Below are 23504 nucleotides of genomic sequence, written 5' to 3' on the forward strand. Positions count from 1 at the left end.
GGTGCTATATATAGTTTGTTTCTGAGGTTTTTGGTTTAAGTAAATTTTCTGATCTCTAGCACAGTTTTGAAGAGTGGATATCTTCACTTTGGTTTTGACTTTAAAAGGCTTATCACCTAATGCTTCACATTTAAATGTTACTTTTTTCCTTCTAGATTTTTGGCCAATACTTTCTATCAGGTTAATAAGTTTTATTCAGTTAATGGCTTTCTAAGTTTTTAACATCCTGAATGGGTGGTACTAAGCCATTTAAAGCAGAGACATTACTTTGCCGACTAAGGTCTGTCTAGTCAAGGCTATGGTTTTTCCTGTGGTCATGTATGGATGTGAGAGTTGGACTGTGAAGAAGGCTGAGCGCCGAAGAATTGATGCTTTTGAACTGTGGTGTTGGAGAAGACTCTTGAGGGTCCCTTGGACTGCAAGGAGATCCAACCAGTCCATTCTGAAGGAGATCAGCCCTGGGATTTCTTTGGAAGGAATGATGCTAAAGCTGAAACTCCAGTACTTCAGCCACCTCATGCGAAGAGTTGACTCACTGGAAAAGACTATGATGCTGGGAGGGATTGGGGGCAGAAGGAGAAGGGGACGACCGAGGATGAGATGGCTGGATGGCATCACGGACTCGATGGATGTGAGTCTGAGTGAATTCCAGGAGTTGGTGATAGACAGGGAGGCCTGGCGTGCTGCAATTCATGGGATCGCAAAGAATCAGACACGACTGAGCGACTGAACTGAACTGAAGCCATTTATAAAACAAAGCAACTTTGTTCTTTAAGTCTGCTGACTCTTCTTGGAAGACTTCTTATATTCGGAGATGCAGCTGGAAAGCATTCCTCCATCTTTGAACCCGCCTCCTTTTCATCCCTAGCTTTGGTCATCTCTCAGGGAAATCCTTTTAGCTTAAATCACCTTTGATTAGAATGCTCTTCAGTTTTCTGAGATTAACCCATTCACAGCAATATTTTAAGGGCCTTAAAAATTACTTCTATCATTTCACAGGCAGTTTGCAAGAAATAAAATTTAAAATTATAAGCCCAGCTCTTAATTGTGGTCAACACATACAATGAAGGATAATTTCTAAGATTCTTGAAAGTACTCACATGCTGCAACATCCTATTCTTTCAAGTTCTTATTTAACTTTGCAATCAGTAAGCAGGTCCTGCCAAAATACTAACACAAATGTACCCCAAAACTTCTGGGTGGCTGAGAAAGCTGGAGGAGGATTTGAGTGTGTATTCTCACACACATGAAGGGAACTACTTCCATCAGTCAAAAGGCCTCTTGAAGTGTTAGACTATTGTGGGTAAACAAAATTTCAGCAAAAATAATCTCTAGGCCTTATAAAAATGAAATAGTATTTCAGAGTATTCTTTCCTATTTTTTTTTCCCTGTGGGGGAAATATATTCAGCCTTGAACAGTTGGTTTTTCCTTTGTTTCATTTTTTTTCTGTGACAGTTACTAGTGGACGGTTTATATTTTAATCTCATTTTTTTATTCTTCACATTATTAAAGAGGAAATAATTCTTTATACTGATTTCAAGCCAAAATGTATCAGCATTGTACTTGGGAAGGAAATGGTTAGGTTCTGGGAGAGATTCTCCCCCCGATCCCCAGCAAATGTCCCCAATCAAAATACATATGTTGTTGGGGAATTTCTTGTCAGCCAGAAAACAATGTTTGACTGTTTCATTCTGAGTGTTATACATAATTTTCTGAACATGTCAGAATATCTTATGTAAGCAGTCTGCCTTCAAGTGAACATCTCCTTGATTATAATCAATTTACCTGTAAAGTCTGACACTGTTTTGAGAGTCATCTTAAAAAGCCACAGGTTACTTGCTAATCAAGGACCTCAAAGCATATGTGCTGTGTTTAGTCACTCAAGCATATGACTGAGCTTTAACTTTTTTCCTCCAATCCTAAAAGACTATGCATCTATCTTGTTCTCTGAAAGTTACACAGACATATCACAATATGCCTTACCCACACATGCAGTGATTGCTGTTGGTATATATCGGGGAGAAACACTGTTCTAAGAAGGAAAAGAAAAACAACAATTTGGCAGTGGGCTTTTGGCAGTGGGGTGGAATCAAATCCAAATTTCGCTCTCATTTTTATTAAAAGCAGCCGTTAATGACCTGCAATAGGCAAACAATGCTATTTATTTTTAAAGTGGTCTCCCCCTTTGAGCTATTTTCTATATAAATCAGTTACTTTATGTATTTACTTTCTTCAGTAAGTAGGTAAAGGTATTTGTCTTTCTGATTTTTCATTCTGATCCTTTATAAATCTCAGAAACAAGTTAGGTCTAGACTGATATAAAAATGAGAAGTGCTCTTCTGCCTATTTTTCTAACAAAAAGATACAACACATAAATTTCAAACTTCAGCTCTGTCAAAAAATGGGCCTCTGTATTTTCTAGTAACAGATAAAAGTACAGAGATCAAAAATCACATAAACACAAACATAGTTTCAACCTCTTGCCAAAAGTTTTCATCTCCCAGGAAACCCCCAGCATCTACCACTTACCTGATTTTTTATATAGCTGGTAGGAAAACTGCTTGATACACAAAAGTTTTTTTTGAGACCTGTAAAGCAGTCAGTTATGCCCCCTTCCTTGTATTGGTATTTTCCAGGTCAACAGCTGCACAGTACAATAGTAACATTCTGTCATTAGCCACACTTAGAGCTACAGGGCAGGGAATTCCTCTCAAGATTATCTCCTTTGCTATTTTAACAAGGCACCCCAAAATTTGACACAACATGTAATGGCCTTGATTAAACAGCAGGATGTGAGTTTACAACAAACCCTTTCTTATTCCTCTGCCTTTCTTCTTCCCCTCCCAACCAACAACTTTTCTCATCCCTGGAGTAACAGCAGAGAATTATAATACTTCAAATCTTGCAATATACTGTTAAATCAAATACTGCATTCCCGAATGAGAGAAAGATTAAGAAAAATAAGGAAAATTCTCTTTGGAAAACTCCTGAAGTAAAGGGAAACCGATGATATCGAATATCTTTACAACTGTGAAAACTTTCAATTTGGAAAAGAAAAATTAAAAAGATACCAGTGGGCTATGGTAGCCTTCAATACTGCTCGCCTTCCTCTCTCTTTAATCTTTTTATCTGCTACCAGCTGACTCAGACGCCGACTCAGGGGCCCTTGATGACCGTTCCAAGTCTCCTAGAGCCTCCTAAGGACCACCAAGAAAGCACAACAGAAAAGCCCGCAGACCCTCTCTCTTTAAAATGAAGAGGTAGAAGGCGTGGCCCAACGTGACTAGGAGAACGCCACGCCTATGGGGTGGGGCTGCTTCAGCCTCCGCCTCTCCAGAGGCGGGGGAAGGGGCGGGGGGAAGCCAGACGTGACGCCCTCAAGGAAGCCCGCCCTGGTTGGAGGGAGTTTAGAACGTTTGAGCGGGGGAAGGGGGCGGAGTCTAGTTTTCCGGTTGGTGTGCCCGGGTCGCCTGGGTAACCGGCCGCGCTGGTCCTGGCTGCGCCAGCGCAGGCCGCGGAGGTCTGTGGGTCAGACCTCGCGCTGGACTCTTTCGGTCTGTTCCGTGATGGCAGCCGCCGCCGCCGTGGTCACCCCGTCGGGTCTGGAGGATGAGGTGTCTCGGTCCCGCGGCGAAGGAGCCGGGGAGGTGGTCGTGGAGAGGGGGCCCGGCGCGGCCTACCACATGTTTGTGGTGATGGAGGACCTGGTGGAGAAGCTGAAGTTGCTCCGCTATGAGGAGGATCTCCTCCGGAAGAACAACCTGAAGCCCCCGTCCAGGTGGGTGCCCTCGTCCCCCGAGCGCCTGGATGCCGGCTGGGCCCTGGGGAGAAGCCTTCCTCCGGCCTTTGGGGGAACTCCGAGCGCGGGTTACCAAGCACTTGCCTCTGTCTTCCTACACGGGAAAGAGCACTTCACCCCAAACTTGGCGACGTAGGGCCGGACTGCTCACGGAGTTTAGACTTGGTATTTTTGTAGGGAGAGTAAAGTTTTGGAACTTCAAATAGGACTGGAAGGCAGCTTGCATAGAGCACTCACGCAGCTCCATAAAATGCAAATTTTTTTTTTTCCTGATTGTAAACATTATAAAACAACCTCTTAGAAAACTCAGCAAACTTACAATGTGTAAAAAAGTACTGCCGTCACTCATGATCTCATCCTCAAAGATGAATGCCATAATCAATTTAGATCTGTTTTTGTTTTCCTTTTCGAGAATTTGTCCCTACAACTTGTAACTTTCGTACCGAACACCTACCTGTGCATTTTATAAGTGTCTAGTAAACTTGTTCACTAATTGCTGTCTTTTAAAAGACTTCTGTCTTTGCAGTAACAGTACTTTTGGAAACTGAGACGTGAACAAGACAAATGAAGTGAGAATGGAATTGTCTCTTTTTTATAGAACCTGAAGTTCTGCTCTGTTCTGTTAAGGGGAAAGTCCATCATATTCTGAAGCCGCGGCTGGTATTAGTTGCTGAGGATGACGGACAGCCAGCACTTTCTCTTTAAATTAGTGTAGCCTATTGATAGGCCTCATAAACTTTGGAGATTTCCTTCACATTAATACTTATTTTTTTGTAGTAAATTTTTGTGTTTGTTTAATTGTGTAAGAGGCAATTTAGTTTAAGAATCTGTAGTACTTTCTCTAAATGACTATACCTAGGCTCAAATTATTTTCAAATTATTTACCTTGACAGTTTAAATTTAATTCCTTACTCTCTTCCAGTAACTTCCATTAGAAGATAATGTTGGCTTCATGTAAACTGCCCATATTGCTAAGTCAGTCAATAATAGAAAAGTTAGAGAAAGAAATAATGTTGTTTGATCCATGATATAAATTGTAAGATTGGAAGTTATTACTTAAATGAATAGCGTAATTCAAAAACAGTCAAAATTTTCTGTTAATAAAAATGTGTTTTTTCTCCAAGTATATTTTTCAAACAAAAATAAATTGGCTTTAAGATTCTGTTGATAACAATCTCTGTTATTTCCTCAGAAGTTCAGGAGGGTACTTTGAGTCATGGATTTGCATGGAGATATCCTAGTCTAAAGGTTCTCAAAGTATGGTCAACAGATTAGCAACATCAACATCACCTGGGAACTTACTAGAAGTGTAATCCTACAGGCCCTTTCCTGAGTCCAGTATATCAGAAATCCTAGAGGGTGAGGAGTAGAAGTCTGCTTTTGCAACAAGCCTTCCAGGTGATTTTGATACCCACTTAAGTTTGAGAACCACTAACCTAAACAGCATATTAAAAAGCAGAGACATTACTTTGCCAACAAAGGTCTGTCTAGTCAAGGCTATGGTTTTTCCAGTAGTCATGTATGGATGTGAGAGTTGAACTATAAAGAAAGCTGAGCACTGAAGAATTTATGCTTTTGAACTGTGGTGTTGGAGAAGACTCTTGAGAGTTCCTTGGACTGCAAGGAGATCCAGCCAGTCCATCCTAAAGGAGATCAGTCCTGGGTGTTCATTGGAAGGACTGATGTTGAAGCTCCAATACTTTGGCTAACTGATGTGAAGAACTGACTCATTGGAAAATACTCTGATGCTGGGAAAGATTGAAGGTGGGAGGAGAAGGGGCTGACAGATGAGATGGTTGGATGGCATCACCAACTCAATGGACATGAGTTTAGGTAAACTCCAGGAGTTGGTGATGGACTAGGAAGCCTGGTGTGCTGCAGTCCATGGGGTCGCAGAGGATCAGACACGACTGAGCTATTGAACCTAACTGAACTGAACTGAACTGTCTTGGGTCTCCTGTATCTATCAGTATCCATTCCTCTGTCCTGGAGTTGTCATCAGCTAATAAGGAAAAAAAAATGAATTATTAGTAGTGAGTGAACATATACCTACTTGGAAGGACTTCATGGCCTTTTTTTCCCTCCCAGCTATTATTTTCCAGAACATTTAAACTTACCCTGCAAGGGAAAAATTGGGAAGGAAAAAAAAAACTGGAAAAAAAATCAGGAAGGAGTAGATTGCTGATTCTTATGAAAAATAGTTATAGTATCTATAACTAATTATAAACAATAGTAATAGCTTCACATAAAAGCAAAATAAAGTCTGATCAAAGTAAAAAATGCTGTGGCTTGCAGGTTTTATTCCTTATAAGTTTAGGTGTGAGTCATGTTGGTCCTCATAGGGCTATTTTTAAGAGGCTAAGGGCTTTAACCTAAAGTCCACAAATGTTTGTTAGACTGGGATATACACAGGCAGTGGTTCTTAATCCTGGCTGAACCTTAGAACTATCTAGGAAGCTTTTGAAACATATCTACTCTGGACTTCACTCCCAAAAGTTTTGATTTAGTTTGTGAGGTAAGAAGCAGTGTTTAGTCAGGTAGCAGTAGTTTAACAAGCTCTTCAAGTGATTCAGCCAATTGAGAACAGTATACAGTATACAGCCAATCTGAGAACAACTGTTTAACATGGTGGGTAGGTTAGAAACAGTAAGTAAAGATTAACAGTGACACTGTATTAAAAAAAAGTAAAAATGCTCAATAAATAATCATTACGATCTTTATTTTAAACTCCAAGAGTCTCTTAAATTTCAAATTACCATTTCAAGAGATCTTCTCTTATTAATTATCCTGATACATAAATTATTTTGTTCAAAGTTCTACATTCATCAGTGCATTTTCTGGGTTAAAGTCTTTGAACTAATATTTTGTGTCCAGTAGAAATTGCCCTTAAAATCTTTAATATAAGAGTGTGGTGGGTTACTAGAAACCTCAGAATGAATTGTCAGTGTCTTTTGATGTTAAAGTCATTGGGACAAAAAACCTTTGGCAGTTTTGGATTTTGTTTGTTTAGCTACTATGGACTTGTTTGCAATATTTCATATTCTGTTCTCCTCCTTTGTTTTGGAACAGACACTATTTTGCACTGCCTACCAATCCCGGGGAACAGTTCTACATGTTTTGTACCCTTGCTGCTTGGTTGATTAACAAAGCAGGACGACCCTTTGAGCAGCCTCAAGAATATGATGACCCTAATGCAATAATATCTAACATATTATCTGAGCTTCGATCATTTGTAAGTATAAACAACTCCCTTCTTTCTGCATGTTTGCAAGTTAGGACATTTTTAATATTGATAATTCAGCAACATAAATGCTAGCTTTTTAGAAGAATTCTCTGTGAATAACTGTCTATGTGTGTGTGTTCAGTGTGTGTTCATTATTAATGTTGATATATCTCAGAGATGAATTTATGTATACTTAGTTCACCTTCTAAAAAATGATTAAAAACTAGAAAGCTGAAACACTGTGTTTTGAAAAGAAACTGATTTAATAGACCATGATAGCAGTGGTACTTTTCATTTCTGACTTTTCCTGGGGACAAGCAGTAAGAATTTTTGGCACACACATTATTAATTTTTGACAAGTGAATCACTTCATCCTTCACATAGTTGTTTAACAGTATGATACCAACCTAGTGGTTTTACTGATTTTTCACCCTAATAACATCAGTGATTTGTTCTGCTTTCATGAGGTTATTGCCTTTTAATTTGATACTGTTGCCTTTTAATTTGATACTTTTGACAATAAAGCATCTTCATTTTCTTTTTGTATTTATATACCAATGGATTTTTAAAAGAAGACTAAAGAGATGGATTTCTGAGAAGCAGTGTAATTACAGTTATTTTAAATCATTTGAAGAATCGAGAAGTGATACATTTATTCAACAGTACTTTGCTTAAAATATTTTGACATTTGCAATATAAATAACAAATAATACCCAGTTTATCTTTTGTATTTCAGGGAAGAACTGCAGATTTTCCTCCTTCAAAATTAAAGTCGGGTTATGGAGAGCATGTATGCTATGTTCTTGACTGTTTAGCTGAAGAAGCATTAAAATATATTGGTTTCACTTGGAAAAGGTAAAAATTAACCAACCTGGAAATAGTAATTTTATGTGCATAGCTTTTTCTTCTAACTGTTCAGAGCTATTTTATTGAACTGATAGGAAGTATTTCCTCTTGACCATTAAACTGAAAATGCCACAGGTAATTAGAAAAGTCAGTACAAACAAAATTGGAGATATCTAGTCATTGGAGATAGTCTTCCCGATTCAAATATGTAGTTATTAAAGATGTAACTGTAACTATATCCTAGTCAATTGAGTATATTTTTTGAAGTTTCTTTGAATATATTTATTTATACAAACAAAGATAGTATATACATGGGAAGTAACTGATAGCCTACAAATTTAAGGAAAAATAGAAATTAATAAAGTATTTCAAGTGGGATTTTTTCCTTTGTTTATAGTGATGAGGCAAGAAGAATACTGAAGAAGACACTCTGTTAGATATTGTTCATTACTTCTTTCTCTGACCTATGATTTGTCTATATTTCTGTTGCCATATCTTTCCCATGGTATTAAAGTCATTTGTTTACAGGTCTTTCTTTCTAGAAATTATGAAATCTTTGTATGGCAGTTAGCATAGCATTTGGTATATCATAGATACTCAATAAATGTTGACCACATGGATGAGGAAATAAAATATTTAGAAACTGTCAATTTGTATAGGTTATAACTAGAAAATATATAAATTTTGTCTTTTGGAGATTGAGATTATTGATAGGTTAAAAATTGTGGAAGGCATTTTTTAGGTAAAAACACGAGCAAACAGTGATTTTGAATTAGAACTAATTTCTTGGAAAGGTATATATATTATTTCTATATTTTAATGTATTAGAGAAGGAAATGGCAACCCACTCCAGTATTCTTGCCTAGGAAATCCCTTGGATAGAGGAGCCTGGCAAGCTACAGTTCATGAGACTGCAAAAGAGTTGGGCACAATTTAGTAACTAAATAACAACAACAAATTTTAATGTATATTCAATTACATTCTCTCAGGAAAACAATCTACTCTCTATTAATGAATACTTTTAAAAACTTACTTGATTTAGGTTATCATCAAGTTGAACCATATGAAATTACAGATATTCATCTATTTTTTAATTAAAAAAGAGTGGCAATTGCATATGCTCCAACTCAAACATTATGACTTAGTGCAGTATGGAGAATGAGTGTATGATCCACCTTACTTCCTTATTAGATTCTATGAAAAGTTATGAGGTATCCTACATGTATAATTTTTAGAAATTTTTAAACTTATTGCCCAGTGGATTCTAAATTCAGGAACTATTAGTATTTCAGCTACTATTTAATTTGGTACTTCTTTTGTTTCTTAGTGTATCTTATTCTTGGCCACGTATTATAATTTGGATAATTTATAGGGACCGTATATACATTGAGAGGAAAGGAGGAGGGAACATTGAAAATCAGATTAGAAAAACATTGAAAATCAGAATTACATATCAGCTATGTGATATGTAAGTGACAAAGAAGTTACATGTTTGTATATGCTTATTTTATATATTTAAATATGCTAAAATAAACCCTAGGAAACATAGAAATCCTAGGAAAACATTGCTTTTAAGATATAATCTAATTCTAATTAGTAAAAGCAAAAATAGGAAATTTATCCTTTAAGATTAATTTGGTGTATAGTACTTCCTTCCTTAATATTAAATGTCAATTTTTGTTTTTTGTTAACCTTTCTGAGGTATGGATTTTTATAAGTTTCCAGAAATAAATGCAAATACTTCTGAATATTTTTAATATGAGAAATATATGTCATTAATCCTTTTTTAAAGCATTAAAAATTTCAGTATCTAATAAGGATTATTTAACTTAATTTCAATATACAGTCATTAAAAGGAAAGAGAAATAGAAACACTAAAGAAGCGTAATAGCACATACATCACCAAATTAGGCCAACCAACATCCAGAACTTAAGCAGCATGCTGGGAAGTTCCAAATAATAGCAGTCTGGAGTCCCAATTGGGAAAAGTATGTCCACGCCACAAGTGAGACTTCAAATTGCAGTTTCAGGGCCTTTTGCTTATAATCCCAGAGTGCAAACTAATAATAATCATCAGTTTGTGTGCAAAAATGAAGCTTTGGTTTTATGTTAACACTTTTACAATGCTGTTTGTTTTATCTTACGAGTCATAGGATTCCATTAAATCCTGGGCACAGTTGGCCAGGCCTCCAGGAGCTCAAGAATTCCAGGCCCACTCCCTTTTTTATTTAAAGTGCTGCCTGACTAGTTGTGCTTGCAGACAACCATGGAATATTCTGTGGCCAGGCACACCAGAAGCAAGGTCAGAAACCTGCTGTCTCGTGCTTCTGAAGCCTGAACCAGAGCTTCCTCCATTTTAATTTCCATAATAGCCTCAGGATTATTTATACTTAAGAGCATAGGAATAAGGCAAAATAACATGAACAATCTTGTTAATTCTGTAGGTCAATTAACAATCCCAAACAGTCAAAAGAAACAAAATAAAAAACAATGAGTTAAACAATGGAAAAAACCCATTTCTGAGTGATAGGGGATGTAGTAAAGAAAAAGTCCCACCAGGAATGAGAGGTATGTTTTTGTACATTAACTCGTATATCCATTAACTTATCAGCTATGATAACAGTAAAACATTCTATCAAGATACAATTGTGTTTTCCTGTGCTCAGATGGCAGTGGCACCCGACTCCAGTCCTCTTGCCTGGAAAATCCCATGGATGGAGGAGCCTGGAGGGCTACAGTCCATGGGGTCGCTAAGAGTCAGACACGACTGAGTGACTTCACTTTCACTTTTCACTTTGATGCACTGGAGAAGGAAATGGCAACCCACTCTAGTGTTCTTGCCTAGAGAATCCCAGGGATCAGGGATCCTGGTGGGCTGCCATCTATGGGGTAGCACAGAGTTGGACACGACTGAAGCGACTTAGCAGCAGCAGCATGTTCAGATGGTAAAGAATCTGCCTGCAATGCAGGAGACCTGGGTTCTATCCCTGGGTTGCAAAGATCCCCTAGAGGAGGGCATGGCAGCCTGGAGAATCCCCATGGACAAAGGAGCCTGGTGGGCTATATTCCATGGGGTCACAAAAAGTCAGACACTACTGAGTGACTAACCACAGCATATGAAATCTTTTAATACTTTGCTTCCTTGCAAAATCTTATGTAGGGGTTCTAAGGAAAAGCTAATATTAGGAACAGACAAAGTAGGAAATAACATTGAAGTCGATAACACCTGAATTTTCATGGTAGGGGGGTGAAATAATAATAGATGGTCCTCTTCCAATATAAAAGATCAACATGTATTAAGCATCCAGAGAAAGGGATTCCTAAGTGATACCTGGAGCTAATGTTTACATCATCAGTTATAATACTTACTAGTTGAGGAGTGATTTCAAAAAACATACTGTAGGTTTTAGGGGAAACAGTCCATTCACAATAGTTGATGGAGTTTTCCAGTATGCAGCGTTACCCAAATGCAAGAAGTTGTTCCACATCAGTCTATCATTAGCCTTGTCACAATCTATCAGTAAGTAGGTACAACTGTTAAAGTAACACATGACATTGGCATATAATCTTTGTGTTCAAGGCTTGAGCTATATCTTTATCAATGGGGTGTGATCTAGCAGACAGATAAATTTTGTCCATGGAAAGGCAAAATTAAGAAAGCACAGGCCTTGTTTGCTGAACAAGTGAAGTTATCCTGAGTTCAGGTCCAGCTCAGGTTTCTCCAGCTGAAGATTATCCTATAGCTTTCTTCATATTTTCTTTTAATCGAAGCATATCCTTGAAGGTTGAGGCGTGAATGACAACCCACAGTACAGTCAAGCTTCCAAGAATAACCTATTCATGAGATTAACAGTGGTTTAAGTGGCACATTTTTCTTGTCTGGGGATCATCACTAATACAGTATTATCCTTCCCCTGAGCAATCACATCAGCAGGTGTGGGAGGACCACTAGGCTGCTTTACTCAGACTTCAGCTCCAATTGCATGCATTTCTTTTTTTTTTTTTTTTAAGATCATTATATAGTCCAGTTGTTTTTAAACATGACTGCTCATTAGAATCACATCTGGAACTTTGGAGAAAAAACAATAGCTGGGCATTTCTATTTTTTTTTTTTTTTTTTTTTCAGAAAATTCCAAGATAATTCTAATGGGCATCTGGATTTTAAAAAGTGATTACAGGTTTTCCTATTAAATGATAGTTTTAGTGATATAGAATTCTGTTATTTTCTGTTGACCAATCATGATGCAGTGGTATTAAAAGGGATAATAGTTAAATAATCACAATCACAATAGTAGAATGACTTTTATCAGTTTTCATAATCAGTAACCAGACAAAAAATAAAAGATAATTACAATTGCAAGCCATAATGGAAACATGATTAACCTAACAATATATAATAATTACATACAATCTAGAGGGTTAAGTAGACTGATGAGGTAAGTGGAAGTGCATACATGCCCATGTTTTCATCCACCAGCCAGTCTATATATTTTGGTATTTAATCCATTTGCATTTAAGATAATTTAAGATAATGATTGTTTTGGGTTTATTTTTTATAGATCTTTTCCTTCTCGTGTGTTTCTTTCCTAGAGAAGTTCCTTTAGCAGTTGCTGTAAATAAAGCTAGATTGATGGTGCTGAATTCTCTTCACTTTTGCTTGTCTGTAAAGCTTTTGAGTTCTCCATCAAATCTGAATGAGAATCTTGCTGGGTAGAGTATTCTTGGTTGTAGGTTCTCTTCTGTTTTAGCACTTTAAATATATATGCCAAAAAAAATATGCCACTCCTTTCTGTCTTGTAGAGTTTCTGTTTAGAAATCAGCTGATAACCTTATGGGAGTTTGCTTGTAAGTAATTTGTCGCTTTTCCCTTGTTGCTTTTAATATTTTATCTTTGTCTTTAATTTTTTGTCTTTTTGATTACTGTGTGTCTTGGTGTGTTCCTCCTTGGGTTTATTGTGCCTGAGACTTTCTGTGCTTGCTTCCTGGACTTGTTTGACTGTTTCCTTTCCTATGTTAGGGAAGTTTTCAGCTATTATCTCTTCAAATATTTCCTTGAGTCTTCTCTCTATCTCTTCTCCTTCTGGGACCCCTATTATGTGAATATTGGTGCATTTAATGTTGTCCCAGAAGTCTCTTAGGCTGTCTTCATTTATTTTTATTCTTTTTTCTATATTCTGTTTTATGGAAGTAATTTCCACCATTCTTTCTTCCAGGTCACTTATCCATTCTCCTGCCTCAGTTATTCTGCTGTTGATCCTTTCTAGTGTATTGTTCATCTCTGTTCATTTGTTCTTTAGTTCTTCTAGGGCTTTGATAAACATTTCTTGCATCTTCCTTCATTCTTTTTCTGAGATCTTCCTAGATCATCTCTATCATTACTCTGAATTCATTTTGTGGAAAGTTGCGTATCTCTACTTCATTTAGTTGTTTTTCTGGGGTTTTATCTTGTCCCTTCTTCTGGGACATAACCCTCTGCCTTTCCATTTTGATTAACTTTCTGTTATGTGGTTTTCATCCTGGTAGATGCAGGATTATAGTTCTTCTTGCTTCTTCTGTTTGCTCTCTGGTGGATGAGGCTAAGAGACTTGTGTGAGCTTCCTGATGGGAGGGACTGGCAGTGGGAAAAACTGGGTCTTGCTCTGGTGGACAGGGCCCAGCTCAGTAGAACTTTGATCTGATTGTCTGCTGATGGGTAGGGCTGCATTCCCTCTCTGTAGGCCTGGAGTCTGTAGGCTCTATGTTAGGGTTGATGGAGATCTCCAAGAAGACTGACCCAAGGGGCACCTCCCATGACTGCTGCTGCCAGGCCCCCTGTCCCCACAGTGAGCCACTGATGACATACGCCTCCAAAGAAAACACTCCAACACTAGCAGATACGTCTATTTCAGTCTCCATGGGGTTACTACTCCTTTCCCCTAGGTCCTGGTCTGCATAGGGTTTTGTTTCTATTTTCCAACAGTAGAGTCTCTATTTTACCCGCTCCTGTAATAGTCCTATAATCAAATTGTGCTGGTCCTCAAAGTCAGATTGCCTGGGGATTCCTAATCCCTTTGCTGGGTCCCCAGGCTGGGAAGCCTGCCTTGGGGCTCAGAACTTTTGTGCGTTACCCACCCAGCAGTTATAGGATCTTATTTTATCATTATTACACCCCTCCTACCATCTTGTTGTGGCTTCTCCTTTCTCTTTGGACGTGGGGTGTCTTTTTATGGTGGGTTCCAGCGTTCTGTTGATGGTAGTTTAAGAGCTAGTTCTGATTTTGGTGCCCTCGCAGGATGAGATAACTGCACATCCTGTTACTCTGGCATCTTGATCCAGTACCCTATGTGTCAGTGATCTTGGTGGAGAAATAACTGTTCAATACTTACTTTCCAGCACAAGAGATGACTCTACACATGGATGTCACCAGGTGGTTGATACCAAATCAGATTGATTATATTCTTTGTAGCCAAATATGGAGAAGCTCTGTACAGTCAGCAAAACAAGACCGGGAGCTGACTGTGGCTCAGATCATGAGTTCCTTATTGCCAAATTCAGACTTAAATTGAAGAAAGTAGGGAAAACCACTAGACATTCACATTTGACCTAAGTCAAATCCCTTATAATTATACGGTGAAAGTGACAAATAGATTCAAGGGATTAGATCTGATAGAGTGCCTGAAAAACTATGGATGGAGGTTCATGACATTGTATAGGAGGCAGTGATCAAGACCATCCCCAAGAAAAAGAAACGCAAAAAGGCAAAATGGTTGTCTGAAGAGGCCTTACGAATAGCTCAGAAAAGGAGAGAAGCTAAAGGCAAAGGAGAAAAGGGAAGATATACCTGTCTGAAAGCAGAGTTCCAAAGAATAGCAAGGAGAGATAAGGAAGCCTTCTTCAGTGATCAGTGCACAGAAATAGAGGAAAACAATAGAATAGTAAAGACTAGAGATCTCTTCAAGAAAAAAGATCTCTTCAAGATACCAAGGGAATATTTCATGCAAAGATGGGCACAATAAAGAACAGAAATGGTATGGACCTAACAGAAGCAGAAGCTATTAAGAAGAAGTGGCAAGAATACATAGAACTATACAAAAAAGATCTTGATGACTCAGATAAGCACGATGGCATTATCACTCACTTGGAGCCAGACATCCTGGAATGTGAAGTCAAGTGTACCTTAGGAAGTATCACTACTAACAAAGCTAGTGGAGGTGATGGAATTCCAGTTGAACTATTTCAAATCCTGAAAGATGATGCTGTGAAAGTGCTGCACCCAATATGCCAACAAATTTGGAAAACTCAGCAGTGCCCACAGGACTGGAAAAGGTCAGTTTTCATCCCAATCCCAAAGAAAGGCAAAGCCAAAGAATGCTCAAACTACCGCACAATTGCACTCATCTCACATGCTAGCAAAGTAATGCTCAAAATCCTCCAAGCCAGGCTTCAAGGGTACGTGAATCGAGAACTTCCAGATGTTCAAGTTGGATTTAGAAAAGGCAGAGGAACCAGAGATCAAATTGCCAACATGTGTTGGATCATCAAAAAAGCAAGAGAGTTCCAGAAAAACATCTATTTCTGCTTTATTGACACCGCCAAAGCCTTTGACTGTGTGGATCACAACAAACTGGAAAATTCTTAAAGAGATGGGATATCTTACCTTATCAGACCACCTTACCTGCCTCTTGAGAAACCTGTATGCAGGTCAAGAAGCAACAGTGAGAACTGGACATGGAATAACAGACTGGTTCCAAATTGGGAAAGAAGTACATCAAGGCTGTATATTGTCATCTTGCTTATTTAACTTACATGCAGAGTACATCATGTGAAATGCTGGGCTGGATGAAGCACAAGCTGGAATCAAGGTTCCTGGGAGAAATATCAATCACCTCAGATAAACAGATGACACCACCCTTATGGCAGAAAGTGAAGAAGAACTAAAGGGAAAAGTGATGAAAGTGAAAGAGGAAAGTGAAAAAGTTGGCTTAAAACTCAACATTCAGGAAACTAACATCATGGCCTCTGGTCCTGCCACTTCATGGCAGATAGACGGGGAAGCAACGGAAACAGTGAGAGACTTTATTTTGGGGGGCTCCAAAATCACTGCAAATGGTGACTGCAGCCATGCAATTGAAAGACACTTGCTCCTTGGAAGAAAAGCTATGACCAACCTAGTCAGCATATTAGAAAGCAGAGACATTACTTTGCCGACAAAGGCCCATCTAGTCATAGTCAAAGGTATGGTTTTTCCAGTAGGCAAGTATGGATGTGAGGGTTGGAATATAAAGAAAGCTGAGTGCCTAAGAATTGATGCTTTTGAACTGTGGTGTTAGAGAAGACTCTTGAGAGTCCCTTGGACTGCAAGGAGATCCAACCAGTCCAACCTAAAGGAGATCAGTCCTGAGCGTTCACTGGGAGGACTGATGCTGAAGCCGAAGCTCCGATACTTTGGCCACCAGATGCGAAGAACTTACTCATTAGAAAGACCCTGATGCTGGGAAGGATTGAAGGTGGGAGAAGAAGAGGCCAACAGAGGATGAGATGGTTGAATGACATCACCGACTCAGTGGACAGGAGTTTGAGCAAGCTCCAAGAGTTGGTGATGGACAGGGAAGCTTGGCCTGCTGCAGTCCATGGGGTCACAAAGAGTCAGACACTACTGAGTGACTGAACTGAACCAAACTCTGCATATAAGTTAAATAATCAGAAGCAGATATTTTTCTGGAACTCCTTTGCTTTCTCCATTCTTCACTATCCAGCAAATGTTGGCGATTTGATCTCTCATTCCTCTGCCTCTTTTGAAATCTAGCGTATTCGTCTGTAATTTTTTGATTCACATATTGCTAAAGCCTAGGTTGAAATATTTTGAGCATTATCTTTGTAGCATGTGAAATGAGTGCAGTTGTATGGTAGTTTGATCACATACATGTAAAATGAGCATAGTTTTACAGTAGTTGTATGGCATTGCCCTTCTTAGGGATTGGAATGAAAACTGACCTTTTCTTGTCCTGTGCCCATTGCTGAGTTTTCCAATTTGACGTGTGGAGTGCAGCACTTTAACAGCATCATGTTTTAGGATTTTAAGTAGCTAATAGGCATTCTATCACCTCCACCAGCTTTGTTAATAGTAACGCTTTCTAAGATTCACTTGACTTCACACTCAGGATTTGTGGCTCTAGGTGAGTAACCACACCATCCATGGTTACCTGGATCATTAAGACCTTTTTGTATAGTTCTTCTGTGTATTTTTACCATCTCTTAGTATCTTCTGTTTTTGTTAGGTCCTTACCTTTTCTGTCCTGTATTGCTTCATCCTTGTATGATTTGTTTTCTTGATATCTCCAGTTTTCTTGAAGAGATCTCTAGTCTTACCCATTCTATTGTTTTCCCCTCTTTCTTTTCACTGTTTACTTAAGAAGGACTTCATATTTCTCCCTGATACTCTCTGGAACTCTGTGTTCAAAGATATACTCTGTTGGGTATATCTTTCCCTTTCTTCCTTGCTTTCACATCTCTTCTTTCCTCAGCTATTTGTAAAGCCTCCTCAACCACTTTGCTTTTTTTCTTTTCTTTTTCTTCGGGGTGGTTTTGGTCACTGCCTCCCTCACAGTGTCACAAATTTCCATCCATAGTTCTTCAGGCACTCTGTATATCAGATCTAATCCCTTGAATCTATTTATCACCTCTGCTGTACAAACAAGGGATTTGATTTAGGTCATACCTGAACAGCCTAGTGATTTTCCCTACTTCTTCTATTTAAGTCTGACTTTTGCAGTAAGGAGCTCATGATCTGAGCCACAGTCAGCTCCAGGTCTTGTTTTTACTGACTGTATAGAGCTCCTCCATCTTTGGCTGCAGAGTACAGCCAGAGTCCTCTCTTATATTGTTGGAAAAGGGTGTTTGCTATAACCAGCATATTTTCTTGGCAAAACTCTGTTAGCCTTTGTTCTGCTTCATTTTGAACTCCAACGCCATGCTTGCCTATTATTCTGGGTATGTCTTGACTTCCTACTTTGCATTCCAATCCCCTATGATGAATAAGATAACTTTTTTGGTGTTCCAGAAGGTGTTGTAGGTCTTCATAGAGCAGGTCAACTTCTTTAGCATCAGTGGTTGGGGCATAGACTTGGATTACTGTAATGTTGAATGACTTGCCTTGAAAACAGATTTATAACATTCTGTTGTTTTTGAGTTTGTACCCAAGTGTTGCATTTCGAACTCTTGTTGACTATAAAGGCTACTCCATTTCTTCTAAGGAATTATTGCCCGCAATGGTAGATATAATGATCCTCTGTATTAAAGTCACTTATTCCTATCCATTTTAGTCTACTGATTCCTGAGATGTAGATGTTCAATCTTGCCGTCTCCTACCTGACCACACAAGACGGTAAGTTGACCGTGACCAATTTACCATGATTCATGACACTAACATTCCAGGTTCCTGTCAATATTGTTCTTTACAGCATCAGACTTTACTTTTACCACCAGACATATCCACAGTTAACATCATTTTTGCTTTGGCCCAGCCACTTCCCTCTTTTTGGAGCTAATAGTAATTGCCTTCCTTTCTTCCCCAGTAGCATAATGGATACCTTCTCACCTGGAGGCTTCATCTTTCAGTGTCCTATCTTTTTGCCTTTTCACACCGTTCATGGGGTCTCAAGGCAAGAATACTGGAGTGGTTTGTCATTTCCTCCTCCAGTGGACCACATCTTCTCAGAACTCTCCATTATGACCTGTCCATCTTGGGTGGCCCTGCAGGGCATAATTCATAGCTTCTTTGAGTTATGCAAGCCCCTTTGTCACAGCAAGACTGTGGTCCATGAAGGGATGTTAGATATATGATGTGAAAAGTAGGATTCATGCAAGAAAACGTTGCGAAGTCTATGTAATAATAATTATAACAGTCCTGAATAGCTAATATTTAGGTAATAAGCTAAGAAAAATATCTTAACAGGGTAAGTGTTAGTCACTCAGTCGTGCCCAACTCTTTGCAACCCCATGGACTATAGCCCACCAGGCTTCTCTGTCCATGAGATTTTCCAGGCAAGGATACTGAAGCGAGTTGCCATTTCCTTCTCCAGGGGACCTTCCGAACCCAGGGGTCGAACCCAGGTCTTCTACACTGCAGGGAGATTCTTTACCGACTGAGCTACAAGGGAAATGCCTAACAGGGTTAGGCAGAGTATTAATTTTCTTAATATACACAAAAGCAGAGGGCATTGATAGGCATTTCACTGAAAAACACATAACCAGTTAAAACATGAGAAGGCATTCAACCACTCTCATGTGAAAGAAATGCTATTAGGGATTTTTTTCCCTTAGATGATAGACAAAAATTGAATCTTATTTACCATATTGGCAAATGTATGGAAAAGGCATCACTGCTGTTGGGAGTTTAAATTAGGGTGACATTTTGTAAGTTGTTTTTAGTAATATTGAACAAAACAACAAAATAGACATAGTTGTTGGCCCAGCATTTATACTTGATGTATAAGAATGATCTTTGCAGTATTGTCTAGTAAGGAAATGAAAAATAATCTTAATGTTCATCCATGGGTTGCTAGTTATATTGCTACTGTACTGCTGTTTGATCGAAAACAGTGCAGGTATGTTGAGAGAGAGAGCTAGCATGAGGGCAAGAGAGAGGGATGAGGAGGGAGAGAGAGAGAGACGCACAATTGACCTTTTAACAGTGCAGGGGTTAAGGATCTGGAAAATCCACATGTAACTTAGTGTGCTTGTGCTTGTACTCAGGCACTCAAGTCGTGTCTTTGTGACCCCATGGACTGTAGCCCACCAGTCTTCTCTGTCCTTTGGATTTTTGAAGAATCCTGGAGTGGGTAGGGCTTCCTTATAAGCTGTTCCTCCGTATCCACAGTTCCACATCTATAGATTCAACCTACCAAGAATCATGTAATAGTTAGTATTTACTATAGATTAAAAAAAAAATCTCTGTGTTAAATAGACCCACACAGTTCAAACCTATTGTGTTCAAGGGTCAACTGTGTATGTACTTAAATATGATATGTTAGTAAGTGAAAAAAGTTGGTTAGCTAATAGTATGCACCGTACCTTCTCATTCATGTACTACTTAAATCTTCAAGTTTAGAAATAAACATTTTTGCTTCTTTACATAGAGAGTTTCAGGAAGGATACATGAAACATTTAACTGATTATGGGAAGAGGGGCAGGTGAAAAAGAACCAGAACTGGCGTAGAGTGGGGAGGATCCTTAATACTCACATTGTACCTTTTTGCCCTGCTGAAATGTTTTGTTTTTCCCTCTCATCTCATGTAAAGCTTTATTATTTTAGACCAGCATACCCAGTGGAAGAATTAGATGAAGAAACTGTTGCAGAAGATGATGCAGAATTAACATTGAATAAAGTGGATGAAGAATTTGTGGTATGTGTGTTGCTGAACTTTTTTGTTCATTTTCACCTTTGGATTCATTTCCCTTCTCTTAATTCCCCTAGACTTCCATTTTCTGGAATATAGTTTATTTCATTGTTTGTAGATTTAAAAAACAAAACCAGCTTTTGAATATAGTGCCAAATACCAGTAATTTAAACCTTTGATTAAATTAATTCTCATGTTCACTGATTATGGTGTGAATTTAGCAGAGGTTCTTCGAATATAGACAGAAAATAGTCGACCACTAGTTATATAGGTAAACAGTTTGTTAACCATTCATGATCTTAAATAGACCATAAATAATAGAGAATTTAGAAGACAGCAATAGACTTTTGAATTAACACAGTCTGCTTCATAAGAATACCATTCATTTCTCAGTAACTCCTTTATGCTTCTGAAATTAAGATGATTACTACCCTACCCTGCAGGAACATTAAAAAATACTTATAAATATTAACATTATTTAAGTTGTTTGGCCACCTCTGGGCATATCCTCATTCTTAAAATTCTATCTATAGTGTGAAATTAAATGATCATGTCTTTATAACAGACTGGACTAGGAGAATGGTAGAGAAGAGTTCTTCCTCAGAATCAGAGATGAGTTGACACTAGTATTTTAGAAAGTGTATATATGATTTAAAATGAAAATGGTGGAGAAGGAAAATGTTGCAGTATATTTTACTGTCATAGACCAATTACATTTTTCAGGTGATTTTTAAAAAATCAATAGATGATACATACATTCTGTATTTAACTTAACAGTAATTTATTATGCTACTATGGGCTCCAAAATCACTGCAGATGGTGACTGCAACCATGAAATTAAAAGACGCTTACTCCTTGGAAGAAAAGTTATGACCAACCTAGATAGTATATTCAAAAGCAGAGACATTACTTTGCCAACAAAGGTCCGTCTAGTCAAGGCTATGGTTTTTCCAGTGGTCACGTATGGGTGTGAGAGTTGGACTGTGAAGAAGGCTGAGCGCCAAAGAATTGATGCTTTTGAACTGTGGTGTTGGAGAAGACTCTTGAGAGTCCCTTGGACTGCAAGGAAATCCAACCAGTCCATTCTGAAGGAGATCAGCCCTGGGATTTCTTTGGAAGGAATGATGCTAAAGCTGAAACTCCAGTACTTTGGCCACCTCATGTGAAGAGTTGACTCATTGGAAAAGACTCTGATGCTGGGAGGGATTGGGAGCAGGAGGAGAAGGGGACGACAGAGGATGAGAGGGCTGGATGGCATCACTGACTCGATGGACGTGAGTCTGAGTGAACTCCAGGAGTTGGTGATGGACAGGGAGGCCTGGCGTGCTGCGATTCATGGGGTCACAAAGAGTCGGACACAACTGAGCGACTGAACTGAACTGAACTGATAGGCTGCAAAGATATTAATTACTGCATTATTTTATAGTGAATGCTGAAAATAACTATTAAATAAATTAGACATATCCATATGGTAGAATGTCACACAGCCATTAAAAGAAATGTTTACAAAAAAATGTTAGTTACATTTGATGATAACATACTATATGCACAAGCTCAACTATGTAAAATACACAGAAAAACAGTTAACACCAATATATTAATATTAGTTATATGTGGGTAGAAGGATTATGGATGATTATTTTCCCTTCTATGCTTTCTATCTTTAAAGTTTTTAATGTATTTTATCAGTAGTATAAATATTTTAAACCATATGTGTAAAAAAGATGACTGCTGTTGTAAACAGCAGTGAACATTGGGGTACACGTGTCTCTTTCAGTTCTGGTTTCCTCAGTGTGTTTGCCCAGCAGTGGGATTTCTGGGTCATACGGCAGTTCTATTTCCAGTTTTTTAAGGAATCTCCACACTTTTCTCCATAGTGGCTGTACTAGTTTGATTTCCCACCAATAATGTAAGAGGGTTCCCTTTTCTCCATACGCTCTCCAGCATTTATTGTTTGTAGACTTTTGGATAGCAGCCATTCTGACTGGCATGAGATGGTACCTAATTGTGGTTTTGATTTGCATTTCTCTGATAATGAGTAATGTTGAGGATCTTTTCATGTGTTTGTTAGCCATCTGTATATCTTCTTTGGAGAAATGTCTTTTTAGTTGTTTGGCCCATTTTTTGATTGGGTCGCTTATTTTTCTGATACTGAGCTGCATGAGCTGCTTGTATATTTTTGAGATTAATTCTTTTTCAGTTGCCTCGTTTGCTATTATTTTCTCCCATTCTGAAGGCTGTCTTTTCACCTTGCTTATAGTTTCCTTCATTGCGCAAAAGCTTTTAAGTTTAATTAGGTCCCATTTGTTTATTTTTGCTTTTATTTTCATTACTTTGGGAGGTGGGTCATAGAGGATCCTGCTGTGATTCATGTCAGAGAGTGTTTTGCCTATGTTCTCTTCTAGGAGTTTTATAGTTTCTGGTCTTACATTTAGATCTTTAATCCATTTTGAGTTTATTTTTGTATATGGTGTTAGAAAGTGTTCTAGTTTCATTCTTTTACAGGTGGTTGACCAGTTTTCCCAGCACCACTTGTTAAAGAGATTGACTTTTCTCCATTGTATATTCTTGCCTCCTCTGTCAAATATAAGGCGTCCTTAGGTGTGTGGATCCATCTCTGGGCTTTCCATTTTGTTCCATTTGTCTATATTTCTGTCTTTGTGCCAGTACCATACCGTCTTGATGACTGTAGCTTTGTAGTATAGCCTGAAGTCAGGCAGGTTGATTCCTCCAGTCCCATTCTTCTTTCTCAAGATTGCTTAGGCTACTTGAGGTTTTTTGTATTTCCATACAAATAGGACATGGAGGCAACATAGATGTCCATCAGTAGACAAATGGATAAGAAAGTTGTGTACATAAACACAATGGAATATTACTCAGCTATTAGAAAGAATGCATTTGAATCAGTTCTAACGAGGTGGATGAAACTGGAGCCTATTATACAAAGTGAAGTAAGTCAGAAAGAAAAACACTGATACAGTTTCTTAATGCATATATATGGAATTTAGAAAGATGGTAACAATGACCCTATATGCGAGACAGCAAAAGAGACACAGATATAAAGAAAAGACTTTTTGACTCAATGGGAGAAGACAAGGGTGGGATGATTTGAGAGAATAGCATTGAAACATGTATATTACCATGTGTGAAACAGATGACCAGTCCAGGTTCAATGCGTAAAACAAGGCACTCAAAGCTGGTGCACAGGGACAACCCAGAGGGATGGGATGGGGAGGGAGGTGGCGGGGGGGGGGGGGC

General features: G+C 38.4%; 1 protein-coding gene across 1 annotated transcript in view; it reads left to right on the plus strand.

Moving 5' to 3' along the window:
* The first annotated feature begins 3396 nt into the window (after positions 1–3396).
* The window catches only part of IFT57 (intraflagellar transport 57), a 70036-nt gene continuing 49928 nt past the window's right edge, over positions 3397–23504 (plus strand). The window contains exons 1-4 of the mRNA XM_040225188.1: positions 3397–3779; positions 6870–7032; positions 7760–7878; positions 20162–20252. Of these exons, the coding sequence (XP_040081122.1) occupies positions 3568–3779; positions 6870–7032; positions 7760–7878; positions 20162–20252 (585 nt within the window). The 5' untranslated portion in view covers positions 3397–3567. The remainder of the gene's footprint in view (positions 3780–6869; positions 7033–7759; positions 7879–20161; positions 20253–23504) is intronic.

This window comes from Oryx dammah, unplaced genomic scaffold (assembly GCF_014754425.2).
Source record: "Oryx dammah isolate SB20612 unplaced genomic scaffold, SCBI_Odam_1.1 HiC_scaffold_2, whole genome shotgun sequence".
In the NCBI taxonomy this organism is placed as follows: domain Eukaryota; kingdom Metazoa; phylum Chordata; class Mammalia; order Artiodactyla; family Bovidae; genus Oryx; species Oryx dammah.